The sequence below is a fragment of the Sapajus apella genome, unplaced genomic scaffold (genome assembly GCF_009761245.1).
Source record: "Sapajus apella isolate SASKATOON/1434 unplaced genomic scaffold, GSC_monkey_1.0 scaffold6, whole genome shotgun sequence".
In the NCBI taxonomy this organism is placed as follows: Eukaryota; Metazoa; Chordata; class Mammalia; order Primates; family Cebidae; genus Sapajus; species Sapajus apella.
The window spans coordinates 28,668,266-28,696,142 of NW_022436946.1; the positions used below are offsets into that span (position 1 = coordinate 28,668,266).

The 27,877-nt window shown below is 36.5% G+C and overlaps 1 protein-coding gene across 6 annotated transcripts in view; it reads left to right on the forward strand.

Moving 5' to 3' along the window:
• The window catches only part of TBC1D32 (TBC1 domain family member 32), a 244,204-nt gene that overhangs the window by 155,774 nt on the left and 60,553 nt on the right, over positions 1–27,877 (forward strand). For all 6 annotated transcript variants that reach the window (XM_032274914.1, XM_032274917.1, XM_032274915.1 and 3 more), the window contains 3 exons: positions 17,331–17,453; positions 19,113–19,221; positions 20,046–20,139. In XM_032274914.1, the coding sequence (XP_032130805.1) occupies positions 17,331–17,453; positions 19,113–19,221; positions 20,046–20,139 (326 nt within the window). The remainder of the gene's footprint in view (positions 1–17,330; positions 17,454–19,112; positions 19,222–20,045; positions 20,140–27,877) is intronic.

The window sequence follows — 27,877 nt, forward strand, 5'->3', positions numbered from 1 at the left end:
TTGTGGTTGCAGGTATATCTTTTTTGGCCTGCAGCAGCAGGGCTGCCTCAGATTCAGTCAGGTTGCTGGGTGGTGGTCTTCTCCTGGGGTTTGCTTGCAGGTGAAATTAGCCCCACCTTCCCAGTGGTGTCTCTCCTTCCCTGAGCTCTGTCTTCCGGGTTAGGGTCCAATTGGTATATTTGCTGCCATGCTCTCTAGCGTGTGGGCTTCAGTTTGAGTTTTGCTGGGAGTGGGGCTTGCCAGACTTTATGACTTCTCTGCTTTCAACTCTGCCTCTTTCTGTGGGATGGGTTGTTCCATCCCGCTGGCCATACTTCTTCCCAGGTCCCTCGGACAACTTATGGCACCAGGCAGGAGTTGTCACTCAGATTTACATCAACCTACGACACCCCTCAGTCTGGCATGGCTCTCGTGGACTGTGGGTTGCAGGAAGCTGGCTGCACGTTCCAGGTGGGGACATGCCCCACCCTGTCTTGGTTTGTTCTCCCTGGTTGGCTCTTGCCCTCCTTTGGCTCCTTCCCTGGGCTATTTTCAGATTCTTTCCATTCTCCCCAAAATGAACTGAGCACCTCACGTGGAATCGTGACGTCCTCTAGACGTCTGCATCTCATTCGCTGGGAGCTGCATTCCTGTGTTGCCTCCTCTGGGCCATCTTGGCGCTGCCTCCTCCAATTATGTTTTATAACTACAAGGTTTTCACATTCTTAAGGACAGGAACAATATCCTATTCATATTTGTGAAAATATAAACTCTCAACAGCTAAAGGGCATCAGATAACCTTTAAAAAAAAAAAACACATTATTTTGTTCTACTTTGTACTGGCGGTTTTTTGTTGTTTTTTTTTTTCCCCCTGAGTATCAGCCTTCATGGGATTTCCCTTCATCATCATCCTGGAAATTTCTTTTCTCTCTTCTGGGTTAGAGCCGCTGTTACCTGGGATCTAATTACCTATCTTCGTTTACTCCCTTGTTTTGATGGAGCCACCTTCTCAGTAGGAAAGGATGGATGGGAGGAAGTTTTTCAAGGTGGGAATGGGATAGAGGCTTCCACAATATAATTTCAGGAGCTGAAAAACCAATGGATGAGTTGTAATTGATTTATTAGGCCAGGGAAGCTAAAACCCAAGCTGGCAGTAGGGAAAACTCAAAAGTAACTTACTTGCATATCACAACATTCTAAAAGTACTAGGAATTAAGAGCACTACTCAGAATGCAGATGAAAGTAGAGGATTAGGTGAAAGTCTAACCCTTTCAATAATATGACTAGTTCCAAATATAAGACTCAGGTATGCTTTCACATTTCCCCTTATTTCCATGCCACTTGGCTGAGTGACTATTCTCCTGCTTAAGCAGAACATTGGAGGGTTTTGCCTTCTGGAAAATAATGAATCAGAGAGACTAAATACTCCTAAGAGAGGGGATACAGTGCTGAAATGGGTTAAATATTATTCCCTCCCAATTCAAAGCTATATTGTGATTGTATTTTATTTCCTTCACCAATTTGTTTTTCCTAGAATTAGTAAGGAATCGTGTATTCCTATTTCTCATTTGCTTAGTTTATCTTGTATCTAGCAATAATTTATCCCAAGATTGTTATTATAAAATATAATAATACAGTACTAATATCTAATAGTTACAAGAGTGCTTACTGTTGGCAGGACCATTCTAAGCTCTTAGGATATTTTTGGTAATTTAATCCTCAGAGCATTAAAATTTTAATCAACAGCAATAGCAGCAACATTCTTTCACCTAATACAGTATATAATTTTCCTTCCACAACTAAAAAGGCCTTACCCTTTTCCCTAACATGGATATCTAGAGTCCCATGAGTATTTGGTGATTTTTCTTCTTTATTACTTTAGTTCTAGTCGTATCTTCATGTCTTTTAACCTGTAGACTAAATTACAAAATCAACACCCTCTACAAAGCAGGATAGAGATGGAGAAAAAGGAAATTGGTTAATATATAAATGGTTACTTAACAGAACAAATTTCGAAATGTACTTAATACAATCCTTGTCTCTATATGTGGACATGTGGCTTTAGTGGGTATTTATAACTTTTCCCCTTCTACCCATCCTGTTTTCTCTTATAGTTCAAACAACCCCAGCTGGTTAGGATGCTATATATTATCTACTTCTAAGTTTTGGTTTTCTATATCTAAAGCTTTATTCTTGAGGTTCTTGAGCCCTTTGCCATCTTGTCTGTTTTGGTTTGCATTAGTCTTCCATTAATTTTCACCACTAGATATGGCGGTACTAGTAAGTGCTACAGAGGATCCCTAGGGCACCAGACTTTATATACTTCTGCCTCCATTGCATAGCAGCAGCCTTCTTTTCGTTGATAATCGTGATCAATTCTCCTAGCGAACACAGTTAACTTGTTCTGCTGTTGATTCAGAGATATGAGAAGCTTCGTTAGAGCAAAGTTTCAATTCTCAATTCTGGTAGAAGTACTCTAGTTTGAAATAAGATCTCAAAAGCATCAACTTCCTGGCCACCCTTCACAAAGTTTAAGGGTTAGAAAACCAAAGAAAATCATTTTCCCTTCCACTCTTTAGTTCATAGACTCATATATTATACTTATAAGAGAAATAACTTCATATGTTGGTTTCTAGTTCAGAGCATTTTGTGGGACAGCACCTTAGTTTTCTAAGGTATTGTGTCCTACATGATACCAAACTGAGTTTTCAACGTGCCATTCCATCAGTATGTATGATCATCTGCTTCTGGGAGAAGCATACATCATAAGACCAGTGAATTTTTGCACAATGCTTTATGTTATTTTGTTTTTTCTTGGTCAGAAACTGTGTTTTATGGATGCCATCACCCCTAGAAAGTCCATAGTCAGGTAGTGTTTGATAAAAAAGCGTAGTAGCCTAGGATGTCAATTTTCGTGTATGGAGTAAGAAGAGATTTAATGTAATCACCCTGCCACTAGATAGCTTGTTGGTCTCCCCAGTGTTATTTACTATATCCTGAGTCCAGAGTTGTTTTTTGTCTATGGCAATCTGGATGTTCGGTAATAGCTGTAGTCAGATCATCTGTGATGAGGGAATCCATGTTGTTCAAGTCACAGATATTTCTTATACAAATTTGGCAACCAGTCTGGCATTGTACATTATATGATTTTCTAAAATATAGTTTACATGTGTACAATAGCACTCCACCGTCAAGCAAAAGTGGCATATATAAGTTTAGACCTGGCAACACAAATAAATTGTGAGTATATGACTCACATTCAAAATGTATACCTCTGGCTCATGGGAAATTTTCTCTAACTAGGCAACCAGGGAAGAAAAACAGTTACTAAATCTGATTTATAGATTGTATCATATGATATATTAGCACCTGTTAGAATTGGACTAACTAAAATTTTCCCTTTTCAAAGAGGGAAAATTTTGAAGTATCATATCTACTTATTCACTTTGGAGGCGGATGAGACTTCAGGTACTGATTTGTATAGATTTACGGACCATTGCTAATGGTGGGGCTAGATGGCCAGGGGCTCAAAATAATAAAAAAAAAAATAACAGAATAGTATGAGAAGATTGGTAGAAAAAGTAGATGGTCCTCTGAGAATACATACAGGTTGAGAGAATAATTTTGACTTGTGAATGTTCTTTAAGGACTTCCTCTTTCTGCAAAGGAGGGAAAATAATCCCTTTCATGGATAGGTCTTCCTCTTTCCTCAGCTGCCCTAGTGTTTGCTCAAATGGGATTATGTGCAAAGTGGCCGTGATGCTGGGAGCTTGAAATTATGTTTATCAAATTGAGGATCACAAAATGAAAATAGTTATTTAACAGAGGGAACATGGATTCACTCCAAAATTCTAGTCATTTGTGTGTGATCTCATATTGCACCATGTCAGAAGTTCCTGTACTATCCAATCTGTCATTGAAACTATGACCAGCATTGAACCTGCTGGAGTAAAGGCCCAAGTGATAGACTGTCTGAACTTAGAGGCTGCATGAGTTTTTTTTAGATTTATTTTTGCTGTTTGTCATACTTAAAGTTGATAGAATTATTGGTGATGTCATAAGTAGTTCTGAGAAGCACACCCAAATATTATAGATGTTGCTTTCAAAATTGGAAGAGGCTAAAATTGTGCATTGTGCCACTTTCTTGGTGGTAATTAATGTGAGATTTAGCAATTTGTCATGCATTTTACGGGTGGTTCTAGATTGCTAGAACTCAGAAACTTTACTGAGAAGGCAAGCCTCTCAAGTTTTATGGATTAGTTGCCCTCTGGAATTCTTGTTTTACTAAAGCATGTAGAGTACCAGCTACTTCCTGCCCACCAGTTGATATTATATCATCAATGGAGTAGTTTTTTTGATGACCTTTGATTTGGTAGGACAATCAAATTTTGATAAAATGATAAAGGCATGTTGCTGTCCATACCAGGTGGAAGTACCCTGTTTCTAACATTACACATTTGGCGGAGTGAGCAGTATCTTCCCAGCCATAGAGACTCTGTTGATTCACTATTGTGAAGATATTTTTATCTTGATGATGTCTTTTGTTACATGTAATGAACAGATACACTATTGCAAAGCTTAAAGGAAACCTGAGAACATTGGACAGATTGAGCAATACTTCCAGCTTCTCTGGTGTATATGGGAAGTTTGTTCCCTGAAGCAAAGAGTGTGTGTTTTTTGTATTTAGTATTTCAGAGGGTTTTGATAGCAGCCATAAAAACATATAGGTCGTTTTCTATTGCTGTGAGAAGGCTGTTGGAGAAATTCTGCAACTCTCCATTGACATCTTGTACTATGTTTTTTTCTTTCTAATGGGTATACATACAGTTCATAAATTGTGAGCGTTTTATTTATATATTTTAGGGATTTCTGTATTTCTTCACAGAAGGTTTAATTCACTTATTACAACAGGGGATTAGAGATGTAATGATGATAGGTTTCTGTGAAAATTATTTGCCTAAGACTGTACTTATGTGTAGCACAAAATACCTGATAGAAATGAAGACTTGGCCTTCGGTGCCTGGGGTGAGGTGAGAAAGTCAATAAACCTGACTCAAGGGAGGCAAGCCATTTGACTGAATATCACCTCAGGTGTACAGATGCTTTCCTAGACTTACTAAAAGAGCCTAGATCCTCCCACCTTTAGCCACCTGCTGTGCCTCTAAAGCTTTACTGTAAGCAGACAAACTGTTATGTCTATCATCTTCAAAGAGCATCCTGTATCCTCAAGGTACTAGAATTTTTGGAGCCTCTGAGAGCCTTAAAATCATAATAGTGGGATAATATTTGCACATTGCTTATCATTGTATGAAATAGGGAATAAAGGAACAGCCAGGAACTTTACTGTCTTTCCTTTGGTGTACAGAAACGTCTCTATCCTGATAAAAGTAACTTAATAAGGCCTACCCTAAGGGTATTGGTGTCTGGGATAGATAGAATCAGTCTATTTCTAACTGTATCCTAAGAGAGACACATACACAGAGATGCTCTGGTGTATTTAAACTCTCTCTCTCTCTCACTCACACACACACACACACACACACACACCCCACTCACACAGTCTCTCCCTTTCTCTCTCTTTTCTGAAATTTCCATTTTAATATACTGTTGATATCTTTATGTAAATTTATTTTAAATGATTTTTAATACTTTATTTTTCATTAAAAAATCTAAAAATATGCCATTAAAACTTGTATACATTTAGCTGTTAATTTGTATTTAACACAGATTATTGCTGACTTTTTTTCGGCCTGCTTTGTACATGAAATATATACCTGATTTTTTTTTTGTGACTTGGAAATTTGGATTGGGGTCAACAAAAATAAAATCTGACAATTTGTTGCTTATAATTCTAATAATATGAATGTTTTCAGACATGTTTTTCTAGTTATTTTGCTAGATTGGTGGATATAAAACTTCTATTCACTTTGTAAACCTAGCCTTATTATTATGGTTAGGCAAAAAAATAAATTCTGTTACTCAAGTGCTGTTTCCTTCTATGTTTAGTCTAACTGCTAGCTTGTACAAATATGCTGGTATAATTAATGAGCCAGTAGTTCTGTTTATTAGATGATTACATAATTGAGTACCAATAGCATTAGCTGATATCATGTCTTGCAGGAATCTTTATACATAATCATGAAAGTGTGCATTCTTTTATTAGTATTTTGAATTTGTTCATTTGTTGCATACCTATTTAGACTTCTTATCAATATAATATATACTTTTTCTCATTACCTACCCTTGCGTAACACTTCAGCTTTTAATGAAATATTACAAATATAAATATTTGATAAAATATAAACATACAGCTTACCAAATTGTTGTGAAATAAATACTCATGAAATCTCAATCAGGTAAACAGAGAATTTGCAAGTACTGTTTGCATTTGCTGGTTATGACTCCCTTCCTTCCCTCTAATGGTAACTATTATTTTGACTTTCATGATGTTTGCTTTTTTGGTTTACTTATATTTTTTTACTACCTAGTCATGTATTTCTAGATAATGCATATATTTTTGGATCTTTACATTTATATGTCATTGTTATACACATTTTAGGGGTACATATGATATTTTAATCCATGTATGTAATGTGTAATAATCAAATCAGAGTAATTGTGAACCACCATTTTACTCTCTACTTCTATGAAATCTAATATTTAAACTCCCACATGTGAGTAAGAACATGTGATATTTGTCTTTTTGTGCCTGGTTTATTTCACTTAACATAATGATGTCCAGTTTCATTCATGTTGTTGCAAATGATAGGATTGCATTCTTTTTTATGGCTGAATGATATTCCATTTTGCATATGTATCAAATTTTCTTTACTTATTTGTTGATGGACACTTAGGCTGATTCCATATCTTGGCTATTGTGAATAGTACTGAAGTAAACATGGAAGTGCAGATATCACTTTGATATACTGATTTCCTCTTCTTTGGTTATATACCCAGCAGTGGGATTGCTGAATCATATGTTTATTAGTTTGTTCTCACACTGCTGCAAAGAAATACCTGAGACTGGGTAATTCATAAAGAAAAGAGATTTAATTGGCTTAAAGTTCTGCAGGCTGTACAGGAAGCATGATTGAGGAGGCCTCAGGAAATTTACAATCATGGTGGAAGGCAAAGGGGAAGCAGCCACATCTCACATGGCTGGAGTAGGAGGAAGAGAGAGAGAGAAGGGCGAGGTGCCACACTCTTTTAAACAACTAGAGCTCAGGAAAACTCACTATCACAGGAATAGCAGAGGGAGGAATCTGCCCCTGTGTTCCAGTCACCTCCCACCAGGATCTCCTCCAAAAATGAGGGTACAATTTGACATGAGATTTGAGTGGGGACACAGATTGAAACCATATCAATATGATAGTTACATTTTTGGTTTTTTGAGGAACCTCTATACTCTTCTCCCTAATGGTTGTACTACTTTGCATTCCCACCAACAGTGTATGAATGCTTCCCTTTCTCTGCATCCTCACCAGCATTTGTTATTTTTTGTTTTTTTGATAATACCCATTCTAACTGGAGTGAAATGTTATCTTGTTTGGGTTTTGATGTGTATTTCCCTGGTGATTGTTGATGGTAAGCATTTTTTTCATATACTTCCTGGCCATTTGCATGTCTTCTTTCAAGAAATATCTGTTTATATCCTTTGCCCATTTTTACATTGGATTATTATTATTATTCTTATTTGTTACTGAGTTTTTTGAGTTCCTTGTATAGTCTGCTTATTAAACTTTTGTTGGATGGATAGTTTACAAATATTTTCTCACTTTCTACGGGTTGTCTCTTTGTTCATTGTTTTCTTTGCTGTGCAGAAGCTTTTTAGCTTAATATAATCTCATTTGTCCATGATTGCTTGGTCACCTTTGCTTTTGAGGGCTGATCCAAAAAAATCTTTCCGTGGACCAATGTCCTGTAGTGTTTCCCCAGTGTTTTCTGTTTTATGGTTTTATAGCTTCAGGTCTTACATTTAGGTCTTTAATCCATTTTGAGTTTATTTTTGCATATAGTGAAAGATCTAGTTTCATTCTTCTGCATATGAATATTCAGTTTTCCCAGGACCATTTATTAAAGAGAGTGTTTCTTCCTCACTGTATGTTCTTGGAAACTTTGTCAAAAAGGAGTTGGCTTTTAATCTTGTTACTTTTTGAAATTCATTATAATTACTTTAGCTTTGTAATAAGTTAAAATAACTGATAGAGCAATTCTTCTTGCTTTAGTCTTTTCAAAAATATTTCAGCTGTTTTTAGTTCCTTTCTTTCCATATAAATTCCAGAACCAGCTTGTCACATAAACTAACTCACAGAGATTTTAATTATCATTACATTGAGTCCATAGACCAATGGTGGATGAATTGACATCTGCATAATACCATTTTCCAACCTGTAAACATGGCATATATCTCTGTTTAATTAGATGTTCTTTAATTACTCTTATTAAAATTTTATGGTTTTCTATGTAGTGGTCTCATATATCTTTTGTGGATTCAATTTTTTTTTAACTTGATAGTATGTTCCTCAGTGTATACTACAGTGTGTGACAGTATCAGTGAGCAGTTAAGAGCATGGACACTGGAACCACGTTGCAAGATTGATGTTAGGGAAGGTCCTTAACCTCTGTGTGCCTCTGTTTCTTTTATATATGGACACAAAAACTGTATGTTTCTTACCAAGTTATCATGAGACTAAATACGTTACAACTCTCCCAAGTTCGGAACAGCACCTGATAAGTAGTGATAAGTGTCTACTAGTTTCTTTTAGATTATTAGTAGAGGTATTTTATTAAATTCTGTATAATTATTGTATACAAATTTGTTTTATATTTGTATAAAATAAGTTATATAATTAAATTACTAAATAACATTTATTTAAATTTATAAATAAATTAGGGGAGAATGCACATCTTTAAAATATTTAACATTCTCATCCTGGTAGGTACTGTGTCTCTATTTATTGAGCAATTCACATTTTTCTGTCATACATTGTAGCTTTCTTCATATAGGTCCTGTCCTTTGTTAATTATCTATTAAGTTATATCATCTGTTGTTATCATCTGTTTTATTATCATCTGTTATATTTTTTGCTGTTGCTAATGGGATCTCTTTTTCCACAATAATGTTTTATTGGTTATTGCTGGTATGTTATGAGTAAGTTTATTAGGGTTTTATTTTTGGCGCTTTTTTTTTTTTTTTTACAAGCCACTTACGTAATTTTCACGTGTGTGAAAATAATAACGTGTGTGTATGTATGTGTGTGTGTGTGTGTGTGTGTGTTTGTATGTATGCATGTGTATATATCCACTTTGCCATTATTAGTTGTTTTTTCTTTATCAACCAAGTAGAAGCATTATACTTTTAATTGCTTAGTTGTTAAAGTTGGAGTTTATATTATTTTTTGTAGCTGTATTAAAAAATTACTATAAACTTTGTGACTTAAAGCAACACACATTTACTATCTCAGTTTTTGTCTAGACACACCTTCACTTGTTCCTCTGTTCACAGTCTTAGAAGGCTGAAATCAAGATGTTGGCTGTGGCCATGGTCTCATGTGAAACTCAAGAAAGATCTGCTTCCTAACTCATACAGACTATTGGCCGAGTTTAGTTCTTTACAAGTTTAGGACTGAGGGCCTTGTTTTCTTGCTAGCTAAAGGCTGGAGGTCCTTTCTTACAGCTATCTATTGAAGGTTGCCCTCAACTAGCACAGGAGACATCCCAACAAGAAGGGCACTACAGTCTTACGGAATGTAATCTTGTAATCACATACATATAGACACATCCATGGTACCACCTTGACCATACTCCATAGATTAGAGACATATCATAGGACCTGCCTACACTCAAGAGAAGGGGATCACAGAAGAACGTGAGCACCAGGAGGTGGGGATCTTGGGGGCTACCCTAAGAATCTGGACAATGCAGAGCCATTCTTTCAGTCCAGAAATACTGACAGTATCCTGTTTTAAGCTACTGTCTTATCTAAATTATTGCTATAGCTTTTTAATTGGTTTCTCTTTGTCTACTCCTGCCTAATTTTAGCCTATTACATGCATAGCAGCTGGAGTGATCCCATTAAAATACAAATCAGGTAATCTCAGTCCTGTACTCACAAAGTTTTTCATATCATTAGTATGAAACCATCCCCCGTGATTTCTCATGTCACCATAAAAAAATCCAGAGTCATCACAATGGATGACTATGTGATCTGAACCCCTACTGATGTGGTTTTGCTCTGTGTCCCCACCCAAATCTCATGTCAAGTGTGGGACCAGGCAGAGATAATCAAATCATGGGTGCAATTCCCCCCATACTGTTCTCAAGATAGTGAGTTCTAATGAAATCTGATTTTTTGTTTGTTTGTTTTGTTTTGTTATTTTGAGGTGGAGTCTCGCTCTGTCACTCAGGCTGGAGTGCAGTGGCATGATCTCAGCTCACTTCAACCTCAGCCTCCCAGGTTTAAGGGATTCTCCTGCCTTAGCCCCCCTGAGTAGCTGGGACTACAGGCATGTGCCATCACACCCGGCTAGTTTTGTAATTTTTTTTTTTTTTTTTTTTTAGTAGACACAGGGCTTCACCACATTGGCCGGGCTGCTCTTGAACTCCTGACCTTGTGATCCTCCCACCTCAGCCTCCCAAAGTGCTGAGATTACAGGCGTGAGCCACGAGGCCCGGCTGAGATCTGATGGTTTTATAAGCATCTGGCATTTCCCCTGCTGGCACTTCTTCCCTTGCCTCCTGCCATGTAGGATGTTCCTTCCACCTTCTGCCATGATGTTGAGGCTTCCTGAAGCATGTGGACTGTGAGTCCATTAAATCTCTTTCCTTTATAAATTACCCAGTCTTGGGTATGTCTTTACCAGCAGTGTGAAAACGGGCTAATATACCTACCTAGTATTGTTTTGATCTCATCTCCTCAGTACAAATTGAGTATCCCTTATCTGAAATGCTTGGGATCAGAAGTGTTTCAGATTTCATATTTTGAAATACTTGCATATACATAGTTTGATATCTTGGGGCTAGAGCCCAAGTCTAAACATGAAATACATTTATGTTTCATATAAACCTTATACACAAAGCCTGAAGGTAATTTTTTATCTTAAAATTATTTTGTACATGAAACAAAGTTTGTGTACATTGAACTATTAGAAAGCAAATGTATCACGATCTCAGCCACCAGTGTGGACAGTCTGTGGTTGTCTGCTATCACCATCTTCCCTAACTCTAAATTTGTATGCTACTGTATTAGTCCATTCTCACATTACTGTAAAGAAATACCTGAGATTGGGTAATGTATAAAGAAAAGTGGTTTAATTGCTTATGGTTCTGAAGACTATACAAGAACTATAGCAGCTTCTGCTTCTGGAGAGGCCTAAAGAAGCATCCAGTCATGGTGGAAGGCCAAGGGCAAGTAGGAGTCTTACATGGCAGGAGCAGGAACAAGAGAAAGAGCAAGAGGGGAAGTGCTACACACTTTTAAACAACCAGATCTCATGAGAACTCATGCACTATCACAAGAACTCACTATCACGAGAACAGCACCAAGGGGATGGTGCTAAACCATTTATGAGAAATTCAGCCCCATGATCCACCCCCATCAGGCTCCACCTCCAACATTGTGGATCACAATTTGACATGAGATATGGACAGGGACACATATCCAAACTGTATCAGCTACCTATAAGCAATCATTTCCTTACACTGATTCACACATAGTGTTTAACACTAAAAAATGTGACATACCACTTACACAGTAAAAAAATGACGTATTCAGGGTAACTGGCAGCACAGTAGCATCACTAGAACACCTGCATTAGCTGTTAAACATAAAACTGCAGGCTTTTGGCCAGGCACGGTGGTTCACACCTGTGATCCCAGCAGTTTGGGAGGCCAAGGTGGGTGGATCACAAGGTCGGGAGATCGAGATCATCCTGGCTAACATGATGAAACCCTGTCTTCACTAAAAATACAAAAATTAGCCGGGTGTGGTGGCATGCATCTGTAGTCCCAGCTACTTGGGAGGCGGAGACATGAGAATCACTTGAACCTGGAATACGGAGGTTGCAGTGAGCCGAGATCACGCCACTGTACTCCAGTCTGGAGACAGAGCAAGACTCCGTCTCAAAAACTAAACAAGACAAAACAAAAATACCAAATAAACAAAGAAAAGTGCAGGCTTTCAATCTCTGCCTATGACGCTGTTTTGATTAAAAGGTTAGTATACACTGAACAGTAGGGATGCCAGGTAAACTGTGTTGTGTATTTTGACTGTGTTGTCTGTGACTCATCATTTGGTGTGGAATTGTCCACTTATGGCATCATGTTAGTGCTCAAAACATTTTGGATTTTGGAGCATTTTGGATTTTGGATTTTGAGATGTTCAGCCTGTTCTTCTCCCTTTCTTATTCCACTTCAGCTATATTGGCCCCCTTACTGTTCAAACATGTTAGAAATTCTCTCACCTTAGATATTTGGCTGAAGCCATTTGCTCTACCTGGAACACCTTTCCCCCAGATAGATACATGGCTTGCTTCCTGAGTTTAGATCTTTCCTAAAGTGTCACCTTCTTCGTGAGCTCTTTCCTAACCACCTTATTTAAAACTACATATAGTGACACATTTTTTTCACTCCCTTTTTAAAACTCATTTTTTACTTTCTTGTTTTAGTTGTATCCATTACTTTTTAATTTTCAATTTTGTTCATTGTCTGTTCCCTTCCTCTAGTATTTAGAGGAAATAGCATAAGGACTGGGATTTTTGTGTGTATGTGTTTTTACTGGTGAATTTCCAACATTTAAAACAGTAGTAGGCACTTAGTAGGTATTCAACCAATGTTTTTCTGAGTGAATTGAAATTTATGTCTTTCGTAGATGGATTCACAGACAGTTTTATTGTCCTCTAACAATGAACATTCGATCTCCTTTTCCATAGCATGCCTCTTTATTTTATTCTTGTCTTTCCGTGTTATCTTTAATTTCTAGAATGATGTTAAAAAAAAAATAATGGACAGCTTTGCCTTCCTGATGACCTTAAAGGGAATGCTTTTTCTGTTTACGCTTTTAGCTCTTGTATTGAGATAGATTTGTTTTAAATCAAATTAAAGAGGTAACCTTTCTCTAATTTACTCAGAATTTTTTGGAGGACAAGGAATAGAGAGTAGATGTCAAATCTTAAATCAAATAGCTTTTAAGCATCTGGTTCGGTGACTATGAGACTCTCTTCTGTTACATATTGATGTCCTAAATTAGATCAGGAGATACTTTGGGGGTTCTGTGTGTTCCATTTCCACTGTTGAAAACGGAGGTTTAGGCATTGCCTCTTGGCTTATGCTCCCTATTTTTGAGAAATTTATTTTGCTTTTATTCTTCTATTAGTCAGGGTTCTTTAGAGAGACAGAACCAATCGGACACATGCATATATAAAAGGGAGTTTATTAAAGGAATATTGACTCACACAGTCACAAGGTGAGGTCTCACAATAGGCCATCAGCAAGCAAGGAAGCCAGTCGGAGTCTCAAAGCTGAAGAACTTGGCGTCCAGTGTTGGAGGGCAGGAAGCAACCAGCATGGGTGAAATATGTAGGTCAGGAGACTAAACCAGTCTAGTCTTCACATGTTCTTCTGCTGGCTTTTATCCTGGCTGCGCTTGCAGCTGATTAGATTGTGCCCACCCAGATTGAGGGTGGGTCTGCCTTTCCCAGTCCACTGACTCAAATGTTAATCTTTTTTTGGCAGCACCCTCACAGACACACTCAGGAACAGTCCTTTGCATCCTTCAATATAGTCAAGTTGACACTTAATATTAACCATCACAAGTCCACCTTTTGTCAATGTGAACCCATAAACATCTCCTGAAATCTTACATAATCTTCAAATAAAGACAATACTGAGGTTATAATTATGCCTAACAATACAACTATCCTTCATACGACAGGAAACACACCCCAACCCAAATGCTATTACATAAAGTTAACACACTTAAATGCTGATGCAAAGTCAATAACTCTATGCCACATGATAAAGGTGAAAGGAAATAAAATGAAGATATTTTCTCAGTGCAAGTGTATACCTGCACAAACATGTTCTTAATAAAATAAGGAGGAAATATTTATGACAGTTACAGTCCTCATTTCTGCAGCTGGTCCATGGTCATAGCTGGTATTGATTATTACCTTCTACTATTCATTCTGTATTCCCTTTGCCTTCAGCAAGCACCTCAGCAGGTCATGGTTTTTTACCTGGCAGTGTGACCCAAACCTTCATTCCTGAAGGGTCTAGGCCATAAGTAGTCCTGCCTAGATTTGGCTATTATAGTTTCCCATTGACCTTAATCACAGGGCTTGGTAATACTAAGGGACACCCTAATGGATCTCCTGTATTCCTCACGTACTGTTCCTTACCTCCATTGTGAAGTAGTAGACTGATTTCATCTTGGTAGCCTGGGTCAGTCACCCTAGCCAACAGTTTATGTCCCTTCTTAGCCTGTTGACTTACAGGTAGGAGGAACCCAAAATTTGCTGTATTAGTCTATTTTCACGCTGCTGATAAAGACATACCTGAGACTGGGTAGTTTATAAACAAAAAGAGGTGTAATGGACTCACAGTTCCACGTGGGTGGGGAGGCCTCACAATCATGGAGGAAGGTGAAAGGCACATCTTACATGGTGGCAGACAAGAGAGAATAAGAGCCAAGTAAAAGGGGTTTCCCCTTATAAAATCATCAGCTCTCATGAGACTTATTCACTACCAAAAGAACAGTATGGGGGAAATTGCCCTCGTGATTTAGTTGTCTCCCAGCAGGGCCCTCCCATAACACGTGGGAATTATGGGAGCTACAATTTGGGATGAGATTTGAGTGAGGACACAGGCAAATCATATCAACTTTCTTTTTGAGAATTTTTTTTTTTTAACATTATGGACAGCCATAATATCCTGTCTCATTCTTTCCCTTCCCCAGCACCATTTGTCCTATTTTTACTTCCTTTGGCTGCCCTTCAATTCATTTTGTGGTTAAAAATTTCTGTGATGTGCTGTTTTTCTCCCTTCTCCATGCTTTTCAGTTATTTCTAAGATGAGACAGGGAAATGCCAGCATACGCTATCATCTTCTCACTAGAAGTCTAAGATGTCTTTCATTTTGCTTTCATCTATATTTTATCTAACAAAAATCTTTTTATTTCTGTAAACTCTATGTATTATAGTTTTCTTTCTGTGAAAGATTAGAGAATACCTCTCTAAAGTAATGATAGTGGGTCTTTACTTAGTTTTATATGCATTTGAATATTTTGGCTGCATTCCAGAGAGTGACATTGAATTGCTATCTTTGACTCTTAAAGGCATCTACCAAACTTTTTTCTCTTATGTGTACTTTTGTACAAGTAAAACATGCAGTTGTACCAAAACTCAGAGATCAACATAAAAATATACAGTAAGAGGGGAGGGACAACAGGGGGTTGGGAGTTGGGGAGAGAGAGCATGGGGAGAAATGCCAGATATAGGCGATGAGGAGGAAGGCAGCAAATCACACTGCCATGTGTGTACCTATGCAACAATCTTGCATGTTCTTCACATGTACCCCAAAACCTAAAATGCAATAAAAAAATATGCAGTAAGAAGTAAATTCTCTGGTTGTCAGACCACCACTGCAGAGATAACAGTTCTTCCTACTTTCTTTTCTCTCCTGTGATAGATGTTTTATGTAAAAACAAGTATACATTTATGTGTATAGTCTTGTTTTTCTATTTTTCATTCAAATACTAGTATTAGACAAAATATTTTGTGCCTCTCCTTTTTCAATTAATATACCTTAGAGATAGTTCTTTATTAAAACCATAAGCTACTGTATCCTAATATTTGCAAAGTATACCACTTAAAAAATACCTCGGACATTTAAACATTTTTCTATGAATGGAGAGTGATTGATTGACTCATTGATTGCTATGTGGCCACTCTGCAATAAATATCCTTGTATGTAAGCCATTTTGTTCATGTATCACTCTATCTCTAAGATAAATCAATAGATGTTATTGGAAGGTTGGTTTCTTTTTGGATCTCCTGTTTCCTCAGATGTCACCTTTCAGAGAGTCCTTACCTAACCGCCCCACTCTACCATAGCCCCCTAACGTTGTCATTATATCATCTTTGTTTGAACACTTTTTTAATCATAGAATTTTTAAACATATAAAAAAGTAGCAAATAATATAGTCTTTCATGTGCCTGTCATTCATCTTTATTATTTATCATTATTTCACTAGTCTTGTTTCCTCTCTCTCCCCCCACATATATTTTTTTCTTAAGTACTTTAAGGTAAATTTTAGATATGCTGTTTTATATATAAAACATGCAGTGTATATCTCTAATAAATAAGAACATGTTTAAAAACAAAACAAAACAAAAAAAACCCTTCACCACTTTGCCACTGTTACAACTAACAAAATTAACAGTATTTCCCTGATTTCATCTCATACCACTCCCATATTTTCCTATATGATTTAAAAATGTATTTTTAAAGTTTGCTTGAATTAAGATCAAAACAAAATCTTGACATTTGGTCCTTTTTTTAAAAAAACTTCTAAGTTTCTTTTCCCTCTGCTTTTTATGACTTTTTGTTTTCTGAACAAATAATATATGTTATAATGTGTAGGATTCTCAAAACTCTGAATTTGGTTGGCTGTTTTCTCCTTAAATTTTTTTTAAGTATGTTTCTGTAATGCCTGTTTCCTGTAAACTGATAATAAGTGGTGTAGAGTTGATTAGATTTGAGGTTTAGTTTCCTGGGCAAGAATACTTCATAGACGCTGCAGCATGAGTCCTCTTGCATTATAGTAGGAGACACATGATTTCTGCTTGTAGCTTTTAATAATGTTAAGATAGATAAGTGGGCTTAGGTGTTCTCAGCTTGATCTGACAATTATAAAATAGGCCATTGACATTTTATCTAATGAACATTTTCTGGATTGGCAGCAAAATGATGATTCTATCATAACTTTGGTAATTAACTGCTGAATAAAAAGTTATGGCAATTTGGAGATTTTCTGGATTTGCTAATGTTCTCTGATGAATTTTTAAATTAAGTGGCAGTTGAGAAGAAAATTTGCTATTTATGTTGATTTAGATACATTTTAAAAAGTCTAGATTAGAAATTACCCATGGTCTTATAAAAATAGTAAGAACAACTTTTGAAGAGGAGATTACTATTCTAATTGATTAAAAATATATCTGAAATAACTAAATAAACTAAATGACACTTTCTGTAGAATTTATATTTTGATGTACACGTATTACTTTGAGACATCAAGGGTGCAATTATGCTTTGGAGACATGTTTTACACAATCTTCTTTTTCTTTTTTATATAGATTATTAAGTGTGATATGCTGTGATCTGGACACTCTTCTCCTATTAGAGGCTCAGTATCAAGTATCTGAAATGTTATTAAATGCTCAAGAAGAAAATATCTTAGAGACGTCTGAGAGCCACAGGTAAAAATGAGTGATTAAAACACAACAACAGCAGTTTTCTTTAGAGATATTTTGTTAAGACAGTAATTTTTGGTATGGTTTATTTAATGTTTTTCTGCTCTCTAAATTCAATAGATTTTAATAACAACAGAGTATGAAGCAACTAAAGTGTAAATGTTACAGAAAGGTTATGATAAAAGTGTTTGGAGAGTACTTGGAGAGTCCTGCTTTCAAACTCTGCTGCTTTTGTCACATGTGGTGCGTGTGTGTGTGTGTGTGTGTGTGTGTGTGTTGGGGGGGTGTATATAGTAATACATAAAATTTTAGTTAAGACCTAACTTTATTAATGGTTCCATGAAATTGTATCACCTTTTAATTTAGCAGCAAGTTTAAGATGACCCATTGAACAAAATTTTTTATTTTGTGCCCTTTGCAGAGGCGCTCTTTATTCTATCCTTTTAATTACATTAGTTCATAGTCATAAATTCTGATTATTTCCAAAATGAGGTTATGGTAATATTCTGGTAATTTTTTTCATTAATAAATCACACTTGCCATTACCTCAATTTGGCTGACTGTTGTCAAATACACATTCAATAGCTGGCATTGCCTTTGTGTCTAATTAATTTAAAAAAAGAGTGTGTCTGCATCCTAGCCAGGTCTTGGAAAATTATTATAGAGTATATTACTTAATACTCTAGATTTTGTGTAGAAGGAAAATATTAACAGCTGCAGAGTATAGAGGCTGCTCATAAGCAACATTTAGATTTTGAATTTCAGGCACCAGTTCTAAAACTTAAGAAAACCTTGACTGAAAATACGATTGTTGAATTTACCATAGAAATAATGCATGTCAGAATGGCTAGTATTTAAAAGTCAAAAAACAACAGATACTGGTTAGGTTGTGGAGAAAAAGGAATGTTTTTACACTGGTGGTGGGAGTGTAAATTAGTTCAACCATTGTGGAGGACAGTGTGGCAATTCCTCAAAGACCTAAAGACAGAAATAGCATTTGAGCCAGCAATCCCATTACTGGGTATGTACCAAAGGAATATAAATCATTCTCTTATAAAGATACAGGCATGCTTATTTTCACTGCAGCACTATTCATAATAGCAAAGACATGGAATCTACCCAAATGCCCATCAATGATAGAAAATGTTATACATATACACCATGGAATACTATGCAGCCATAGAAAGGAAGAAGATTATATCCTTTGCAGGGACATGAATGGAGCTGGAGGCCATTATCCTCAGAAAACCAACACAGGATTAGAAAACCAAATACTCTATGTTCCCACTTATAAGTAGGAGCTGAATGATGAGAACATATGGACACATGGTAGGAAACCATACACACTGGGGCCTGTTAGTGGGTGAAGCTAGAGAGGAAGGAGAGCATCAGAAAGGACAGCTCATGGATACAGGCTTAATACCTAGGTGATGGGATGATCTGTGCAGCAAACCACCATGGCACATGTTTACCTATTTAACAGACCTGAGCATCTGGTACATATATCCCAAATTTAAAAAAAATATATAAACGTTAAATTCAGTAAAGACAAAGAAAAACATTCATGAATATTTCTACCTTTTTTCTTTACAATCCAGAGACTTGATTAAAAATTAAGATATTCAATCAAAGGGATGATAAAGGTGATACATTTATGTTTTTCAGGGACTTTATAATTGATGGCTTATCAGTAGAGAGAAATCATGTTCTTGTTAGAATAAATCTTGTCGGTGGGCCATTAGAACGGATTTTGCCTCCGAGAATGCTAGAACAGGTGAGTGTGGGGCAAAGAGAAGTGGGATTTGTTTTTCTGACATATTTTTAAGCAAGATAGCCAACTCAAAGTGACCCTAAACTTTACCTCTTAAATGTTTGCATCACAGAGTTGAACTTATTACTTGAGAATATTTAGGATGCAAATAAATGCTTTTAAACTAAAATAATATTTTTGATGTCCAGGGTTCATGAATGCTAAAGTAGGGTAGGTATTGTTTGCATGTGTAGTGAAGTAGGTATTGCTTTATTAAAAGGTTGTCATTTTTCTTGTGTGTCTTTGAATATTTTACTTTCAATGTCTTTCTCTTTCATGATATTTCTTTTATTATTAAATGACTTATTTTTTATTATATTGGCAATATTGAGTACCTCTCCTTCCATCAATATTCAAGTATGGGTTTCTCATGGAGGTTTGTCATTTGTTTTCATTGTTGTTAAGAACATTCTTGCTTTGACTGTCACTCTTGGAAAGATACGATGGAAATGATTGACAGCACAAGAAAAAAGTTTTGTAGGAAAAAACCACAGGTATATTTTGAAGATTATAATTTTCCTTTTATGAAAAAAAAAGCAATTCTGCTTGCAAAAAGTTACTGTATGTCCGCAGTTCTAATTTAATATTGTTTCTGTTATAGCTTGTTTTAATTATCACCCATTGGAATATTGAACTATAGTACCAAATAGCTATTGGTTAGTTGGGCAATAACTATAGAATTTATGAGCAAGAAAGGCCAGTTTAAATTAATGATATTTCAGTTAGCTTTAAAATTCAATATTATTTTAAACCGCTTCCTAAAGTCATCTGTCTTACTTCTTTTTTAGAGTGATAATCCATATCCTTGGCCAATGTTTTCTTCATATCCTTTGCCAAACTGCTATCTGTCAGACATTACAAGAAATTCTGATATAAAACAAGGTAAACTACCATCAAATGCCTTATTATTTTTTAAAGCTTTTGTTATAATTTGAAAAAGAGAAAATATTAAAGAAGATGAATATTGACTACACTTAGCATGTATATATGGATGCATTTATGCCTATTTCTTTGTATTTTTTTTCCTTCATATATCTTACTAACTTGGTACAGTCATGTGCTCCATAATGACATTTGGTTAATGATGGATCAAGTATACAAAGGTAGTCTTATAAGATTATCATACTATTATTATTTTTGCTGTACTTTTAAAAATCTTTAAGTATGTTGAGATACACAAATACCATTGTGCTACAATTGCCTACAATATTCAGTACAGTAGCATGCTGTATAGGTTTCTAGACTAGGAGCAATAAACTCCTAGGATTGTGTAAGAGCACTTTACAGTGTTAACAGAGTGACAAAATTGCTTGAGGATACAATTCTCAAAATATATTCTCATTGTTAATCAGTGCATGCCTATTTGTATGAGGCTAAATAATTCTTATTTCTTGTAGCTAAGGTGTAGCTGATCTGTCCAGAAGCAACTGCTGTTTGATTTAAAAAAGAGTAATGATTTTTGATTTGTTGAATTAATTCTAGGTATAACTGCTGTGTGCTATACACAAGCCTTGTGTAATCAAAAACTGAAATTAGTGAAGATTATGGTTCCTACCTCTGTCGAGTCATGAACTCTTACAGAATACATATAAGTAACTAGATAATTGTATAGTAGTACAATGTGATGGGAACTAAATAGAAAAATATATAGCCTGCTAGGATAGTACATAAGCAGGATACCCTTCCAAAGAAGGTTATGTATATAATGAGGCATGTAGTTTAAATATGTATTTTCTGGATACTAGAAGAGCTTTTTTTTTTGGTGGAGGAAACAGCAGAGGGCCTGGAAGAAGCAAGTTATAGTCAGAGAACTGTGGGTAGTTGAATGCTGTCTGAGATCTGGAATGTGACATTAAAAGTGACAGGAAGTAAGACAGAACATGTATGCCCAGCCGTAAGACCAGTAGAACTCAAACTCAGGTGTTTAGGCATTATCTTATGAGCAACTAAAATTCAGAGTTTTTAGGCTAGAGAATTATAGACAAAAGATGAATTTATGTGGCCTATCTGCAGGCCACCACTCTTAAGCTCTACCTACTGGGCAGAAGCCCAGATTACAAACCAAAAATATTTTGCCAGTATGCAGTGCCTGTGAAGTTTTGTAAGGCAAAATTTCAGTCACAAATGAAGATTCTGTATGGAGTTATAGCACTCTGAAAGCACCCAGAAACAAAGCCAATCGACTGTACTCAACTTACCTCACAGTTAAGGGACCACCAGCCCTCCACATGGTAATTCAAAAAGCCAGAATGTCCTTTTACCTCCTAACAAATGCACTGATCCCCCAGCAATGATTCTTAACAAGACTGAAAGGACTGAATGGGTAACCAACACAATGGGAAAAAATTTTTGCAATCTACCCATCTGACAAAGGCTAATATCCAGAATCTACAAAGAACTAAAACAGATTTACAAGAAAAAAATGCATTCAAAAGTGGGTGAAGGACATGAACAGACACTTTTCAAAAAAAGACATATATGAGGCCAACAAACATATGACAAAAATGTTCATCATCACTGGTCATTAGAGAAATGCAAATCAAAACCACATTGAGATACCATCTCACGCCAGTCAGAATGGTGATCATTAAAAAATCTAGAGACAACAGATGCTGGAGAGGATGTGGAGAAATAGGAACACTTTTACACTGTTGGTGGGAGTGTAAATTAGTTCAACCATTGTGGAAGACAGTGTGGCGATTCCTCAAGGACCTAGAAATAGAAATTCCATTTGATCCCAGCAATCCCATTACTGGGTATATATCCAAAGGATTATAAATCATTCTGTTATAAAGACACATGCAAATGTATGTTTATTGTGACACTGTTTACAATAGCAAAGACCTGGAATCAACCCAAATGCCCATCAATGATAGACTGGACAAGGAAAATGTGGCACATATACAACATGGGATACTATGCAGCCATAAAAAATGATGAGTTCTTGTCCTTTTTAGGGAGATGGATGAATCTGGAAACCATCATTCTCAGCAAACTGACACAAGAACAGAAAATCAAACACTGCATGTTCTCACTCATGGGTGGGTGTTGAACAGTGAGAACACATGGACAAAGGGAGGGAAGCATCACACACTGGGGTGTGTTGTGGGGAACTAGGGGAGGGACGGAAGTGGGTAGGGAGTTGGGGAGGGATAACACGGAGAGAAATGCCAGGTATAGGCGACAGGGAGATGGAGATAACAAACTACATTGCCACGTATGTACCTGTGCAACAATCCTGCATGTTCTTTACATGTACCCCAGAACCAAAAGTGAAATTAAAAAAAAAATTGAAAGGACTGAAATGACAGACCTAGGGTTCAGAATCTGGCTGGTAAGGAAACTCTTTGAGATCCAGGAGAAAGTTGAAACTTAATCCCAGAAATCCAAGCAATCCAGTGCAGTGATCAAGGAGCTAAAAGAGAAAATAGCCATTTCAAGTAAGAACTAAATGGAACCTCTGGAATTGAATAATTCACTTTAAGTATTTCATAATCAGTCATAAAGCATAGTCAGAAGTATTAACAGCAGAATAGACTAAGCTGAGGAAAGAATCTCAAATCTTGAAAACTGGTTCTTGAATCAACTAAGTCAGACACAAAGAAAAAAGAATTTTAAAAAAATGACAAATCTTCCAAGAAATATGTGATTATGTAGAGACAAAATCTGTTTCATTGGCATTCTTGAGAGAGAAGGAGAAAGTGTAAGTAACTTGGAAAACATTTGAAGTCCATGAAAATTTCCCCAATCTTGCTAGACATGTAGTCATAAGAATTCAAGAAATATGGAGAGCACTTGCAAGCTACTGTACAAGATGATCATCCCCAGGCACATAGTCATCAGATTTACCAAGTTACTGCAAAAGAAAAAACTTAAAGGCAGCCAGAGAGAAAGGTCAGTTCACCTACAAAGGGAAACTCATCATTCTACCAACAGATTTTTCAGCAGAAATCTTAAAGCCAGAAGAGATTGGAGGCCTGTTTTCATCATTTTTAAGGTAAAGAAATTTCAACCAGGAATTTCATATGCCATCAAACTCAGCTTCAGGGTAAAGGAGAAATAAAATCCTTCTCAGACAAGCAACTACTAAGTGAATTCATTTTTTTTGATGAGTGGAAATAAATGGATTCATATAGAATTCTACTAGATGTATAAAGAACTGATATCAATCTTGCTGAAACTGTTCCAAAAAGTTGAAGAGGAGGGGCTTCTTTATAACTTATTTTACAAAGCCAATAACATCCTGATACCAAAATCTGACAGACAACGAAAAAAAACGTTAGGCCAAATATTCTTGACGAACATAAGCAAAAAAATTTTTGACAAAATACTAGCAAACCAAATCCAGCAGCACATTTTTATCCAGCAGCAAAAGTTAATTCACCACAAGTTAGACTTTATTCCTGAGATGCAAGTTGGTTCATCATATGCAACTCAATGAATGTGATTCACCATATAAGCAGAATGAAAAACAAAGACTACATTACCATTTCAATAGACACAGAAAAAGCCCTCAGTAAAGTCTGACATCTCTTCGTGATAAAAACCCTGAAGAGACTAGGCATGAAGGAACATACCTCAATATAATAAGGCAGCCTATGACAAATCCACAGCTAACATCACAGCATTATACTGAATTGGCAAAAACGAATCATTCCTTTTGAGAACTGAAACAAGACAACTATGCCCACTCTCACTACTCTTGTTCAACATAGTATTGAAAGTGCTTGCTAGAGCAATTAGGCAAGAGAAAGAAAAGGCATCCAAGTAGGAAAAGAAGTTACATTGTCTCTCTTTGCTGATGATACAATTCTGTACATAGAAAACCCTAAGGACTTAGACAGAAGGCCCCTAGAAATGATAAATGATTTCAGTAAAATTTCAAGATACAAAATCAGTGAACAAAAGTCAGCTTTTCTATACAGCAGTATAGATTGAAAGCCAAATCAAGAACAGAATCCCATTTGCAATAGACACACACACACACACACACACACACACACACACACACACACACACACACAAAATGAAGCCTAGGAATACATTTAAGGCATGGGCAAAGACATCAAGACTAAAACATCAAAAGCAATTTCCACAAAAGCTAAAATTGACAAATGGAATCTAATTAAAGAGCTTCTGCACAGCAAAAGAAACTATCAGACTGAACAGGCAACCTACAGAATGGGAGAAAAGTTTTGCAACCTGTCTATCTGACAAAAGGGCTAATATCCAGAATCTACAAGGAACTTAAACAAATTTATAAGAAAAAAGAAAACCCATCAAAAAGTGGGCGAAGGATATGAGCAGACACTTCTCAAAAGCAGACATTTATGTAGCTAACAAACATGAAAAAAAGTTCATCATCAGTAGTCATTAGAGAAATGCAAATCAAAACCACAATGAGATACCATCTCATGCCAGTTAGAGTGGCGATCATTAAAAAGTCAGTAAACAATGGATGCTGGAGAGGATGTGAAGAAATAGGAACACTTTGACACTTTTGGTGGGAGTGTATATTAGTTGAACCATTGCGGAAGACAGTGTGATAATTCCTCAATAATCTAGAACTAGAAATGCCATTTGACTCAGCAAATGAATCATTACTGGGTATATACCTAAAGGATTATAAATCATTCTACTATAAAGACACTATTTACAATAGTGTATGCAGTACTATTTACAATAGCAAAGACTTGGAACCAACTCAAATGCCCATCAATGTTAGATTGGTAAAGAAAACAAACACCACATCTTCTCACTCATAAGTGGGAGTTGAACAATTAGAACATAAAGGCACAGGGAGGAGAACATCACACTCCGGGGCCTGTTGCCAGGTGGGAAGCAAGGGGAAGGATGGCATTAGGAGAAATACCTAGTGTAGATGACAGGTTGATGGTACAGCAAACTACCATGACATGTGTATACCTATGTAACAAACCTACACATTCTGCCCATGTATTCAAGAACTTAAAGTATAATAAAACAAACAAATAATGCAATTAAAAAATGGGGAAAGGACATGGACAGGTACTTCTCAGAAAAACAAAAAGACTTACAAGTGGTAACAATCATATGAAAAAATGCTCACCATCACTGTCATCACATAAATGCAGTCAGATCCACAGATACGATCTCACACCAATCAGAATAGCAATTATAAAAAGTCAAAAAATAACAGAAGTTGGCGAGGCCTCAGAGAAAAGAGAACACTTACACGCTGTTGGTGTAAACACAAATTAGCCACTGTAGAAAGCAGTCTGGAGATTTCTCACAGAACTAACACAGAACTACCATTCAACCTAGCAATCCCACTACTGACTGTATACCCAAAGGAAAATAACGTCATTCTATCAAAAAAACACATAAACTCGCATTTTCATGCAGCTATTCACAACAGGAAAAACGTGGAATCAACATAGGTGCCCAACAATGATGGACTGGATAAAGAAAATATGGTATATATACACCATGGACTACTGCACAGCCATTAAAAGAATGAAATCATGTTCTTCGTAGCAACATGGATGCAGCTGGAGGCCACTATCCTAAGGGATAATGCAAAAGCAGAAATCCAAATCCTTCATATTTTAATAAGTGGGAGCTAAACACTGAAAACACATATACATAAAGATGGAAACAATATACACTGGGGACTACTAGATAGTGGCAAGGAGGGAAGAGGGGGAAGCATGGGATGAAAAGTTGGCTGCTGTGCTCATCACCTGGGTGACAGGACATCCATATCCCAAACCTCAGCATCACTCAATATACCCATACAGCAACGCTGTACATGTTTCCCCTGAATCTAAAATTTCGAAAATAAAAACAAACTAAGGTTAAGTGAACACTTGAGAAGAAAAAATATTACTTCCTAGGAATCAGTGCTATGAGATGTATAATTTTACTTTCTTTCTACCCTCATCAATAATTTAGGAAAGGAAGCAATAATAGTTTCTGTCTAACCCAGAATATAACTGCAAATGACTGACCTCAGGCAGGAATGCTGCCATTATGCCCAGAATGGTGTGTCCCAGGTTACTTTTCTAGTCTCCTAGAGGACCATTTTCAAAATTTCTCTCTTCTCAAAACTTCCTCTCTTTCCCCAATATTCCTTTAGGTAATAGCCAAGTTTCCTATTTTATCGATGATGCAGAAATAGTCAGTAAAGAGCTTCCATGTGTTTCTGAGGCATATCAACCCACTTAACTACATCTGTGTCAATTTAGGTTTTCTATTATTATCATGAATGAACTGCCAATGCAACTTGTGAAAACCAATTTCTCCATTCGTGCACTACATTCCATCTGGTTTCTTCTCAAAGATTTTGCTTCTAACAGTTCTCCCTTTTTCTTTTCTCTCTCTTTTTTTTTTATCTGGATCTCCAGACTGCTGGCCAACACTGTAGATATTGGACTCTCCAGCCTCAATAATCACATGAGCCAGTGACTTATAATAAATCTCCTTCTATATATGTACATATTGCATTGGTTTTGTTTCTTGGAGAACCCTGACTAATACAGGTGTTTTTTTGCATCCATAGCATAGCCTGATGGAAGGCATCCATCCTTCACATCAGTCTTCAACTGTCATTGCCTCACTTTGGTTGTTGCCTACCCAGCTTTGTTTACTTTCAAAGCGTTAAACTGTTTTCTCTCTCCTGCTAGAGTCTCCACACCCTGTCTGGTCTATTTGTCCTATGTCTACTGTTCAGCCTCACTAGATCATACAGTCATTTAATAGCACTTTTCATCCAACTTTATACAGACCATTAACCAATTAACACTTTTCTGGTTGTTATTGAATCCTACTCGGTTAGATCTCCTTGACCAGGGACTTCTATATTATCACTAATCTCCTGAGTAAGCCTAATTTTTACCTCTGCAATTTAAAAAATTAATTTATTTTTTAATTGACAAATAAGTATTCAATATATTTATCATGCACAGCATGTTTTGAAATATGCATACATTGTAGAATGGCTAAATTGAGCCAATTAACATATGCATAATCTCACATGCTTATTTTTCTGATGATAACATTTAAAATTACTTTCTTGGCAATTTTTTTTCGTTTTCTTCTTCTTCTTTTTTTTTTTTTTTTTTTTTTTTTTTGAGACAGAGTCTCACTGTGTTGCTCAGGCTGGAGTGCAGTGCCGCGATCTTGGCTCACTGTAACCTCTACCTCCCGGGTTCAAGTGATGCTCCTGCCTCAGCCTCCCAAGTAGCTGGGACTACAGGCACCTGCCATCATGCCTGGCTATTTTTTTCTTTTATTCAAAAGATTTTTTTTTGTATTCAAAAGAGACGTGGTTTCACTATGTTGGCCAGGCTGGTCTTGAACTCCTGACCTCGTGATCTGCTTGCCTCGGCCTCCCAAAGTGCTGGGATTACAGGTATGAGCCACCATGCCCAGATGGCAATTTTTATTTAAAATATCTTCTCTTGGACACATTTTTCCATCACTGAAGTCTCATTTCTGGCCTTCCTTTTGCTTCAGAATTCCTTGAAGGAGTTATCTGAGTATTCCCGTTACTTTCTTTCCATTCTCTCTTGGACCCACTTGCAAGCTAATCAGGCTTTCACCCTAATACTCTATGGGCATTCAGTCCACTGGTCAGATC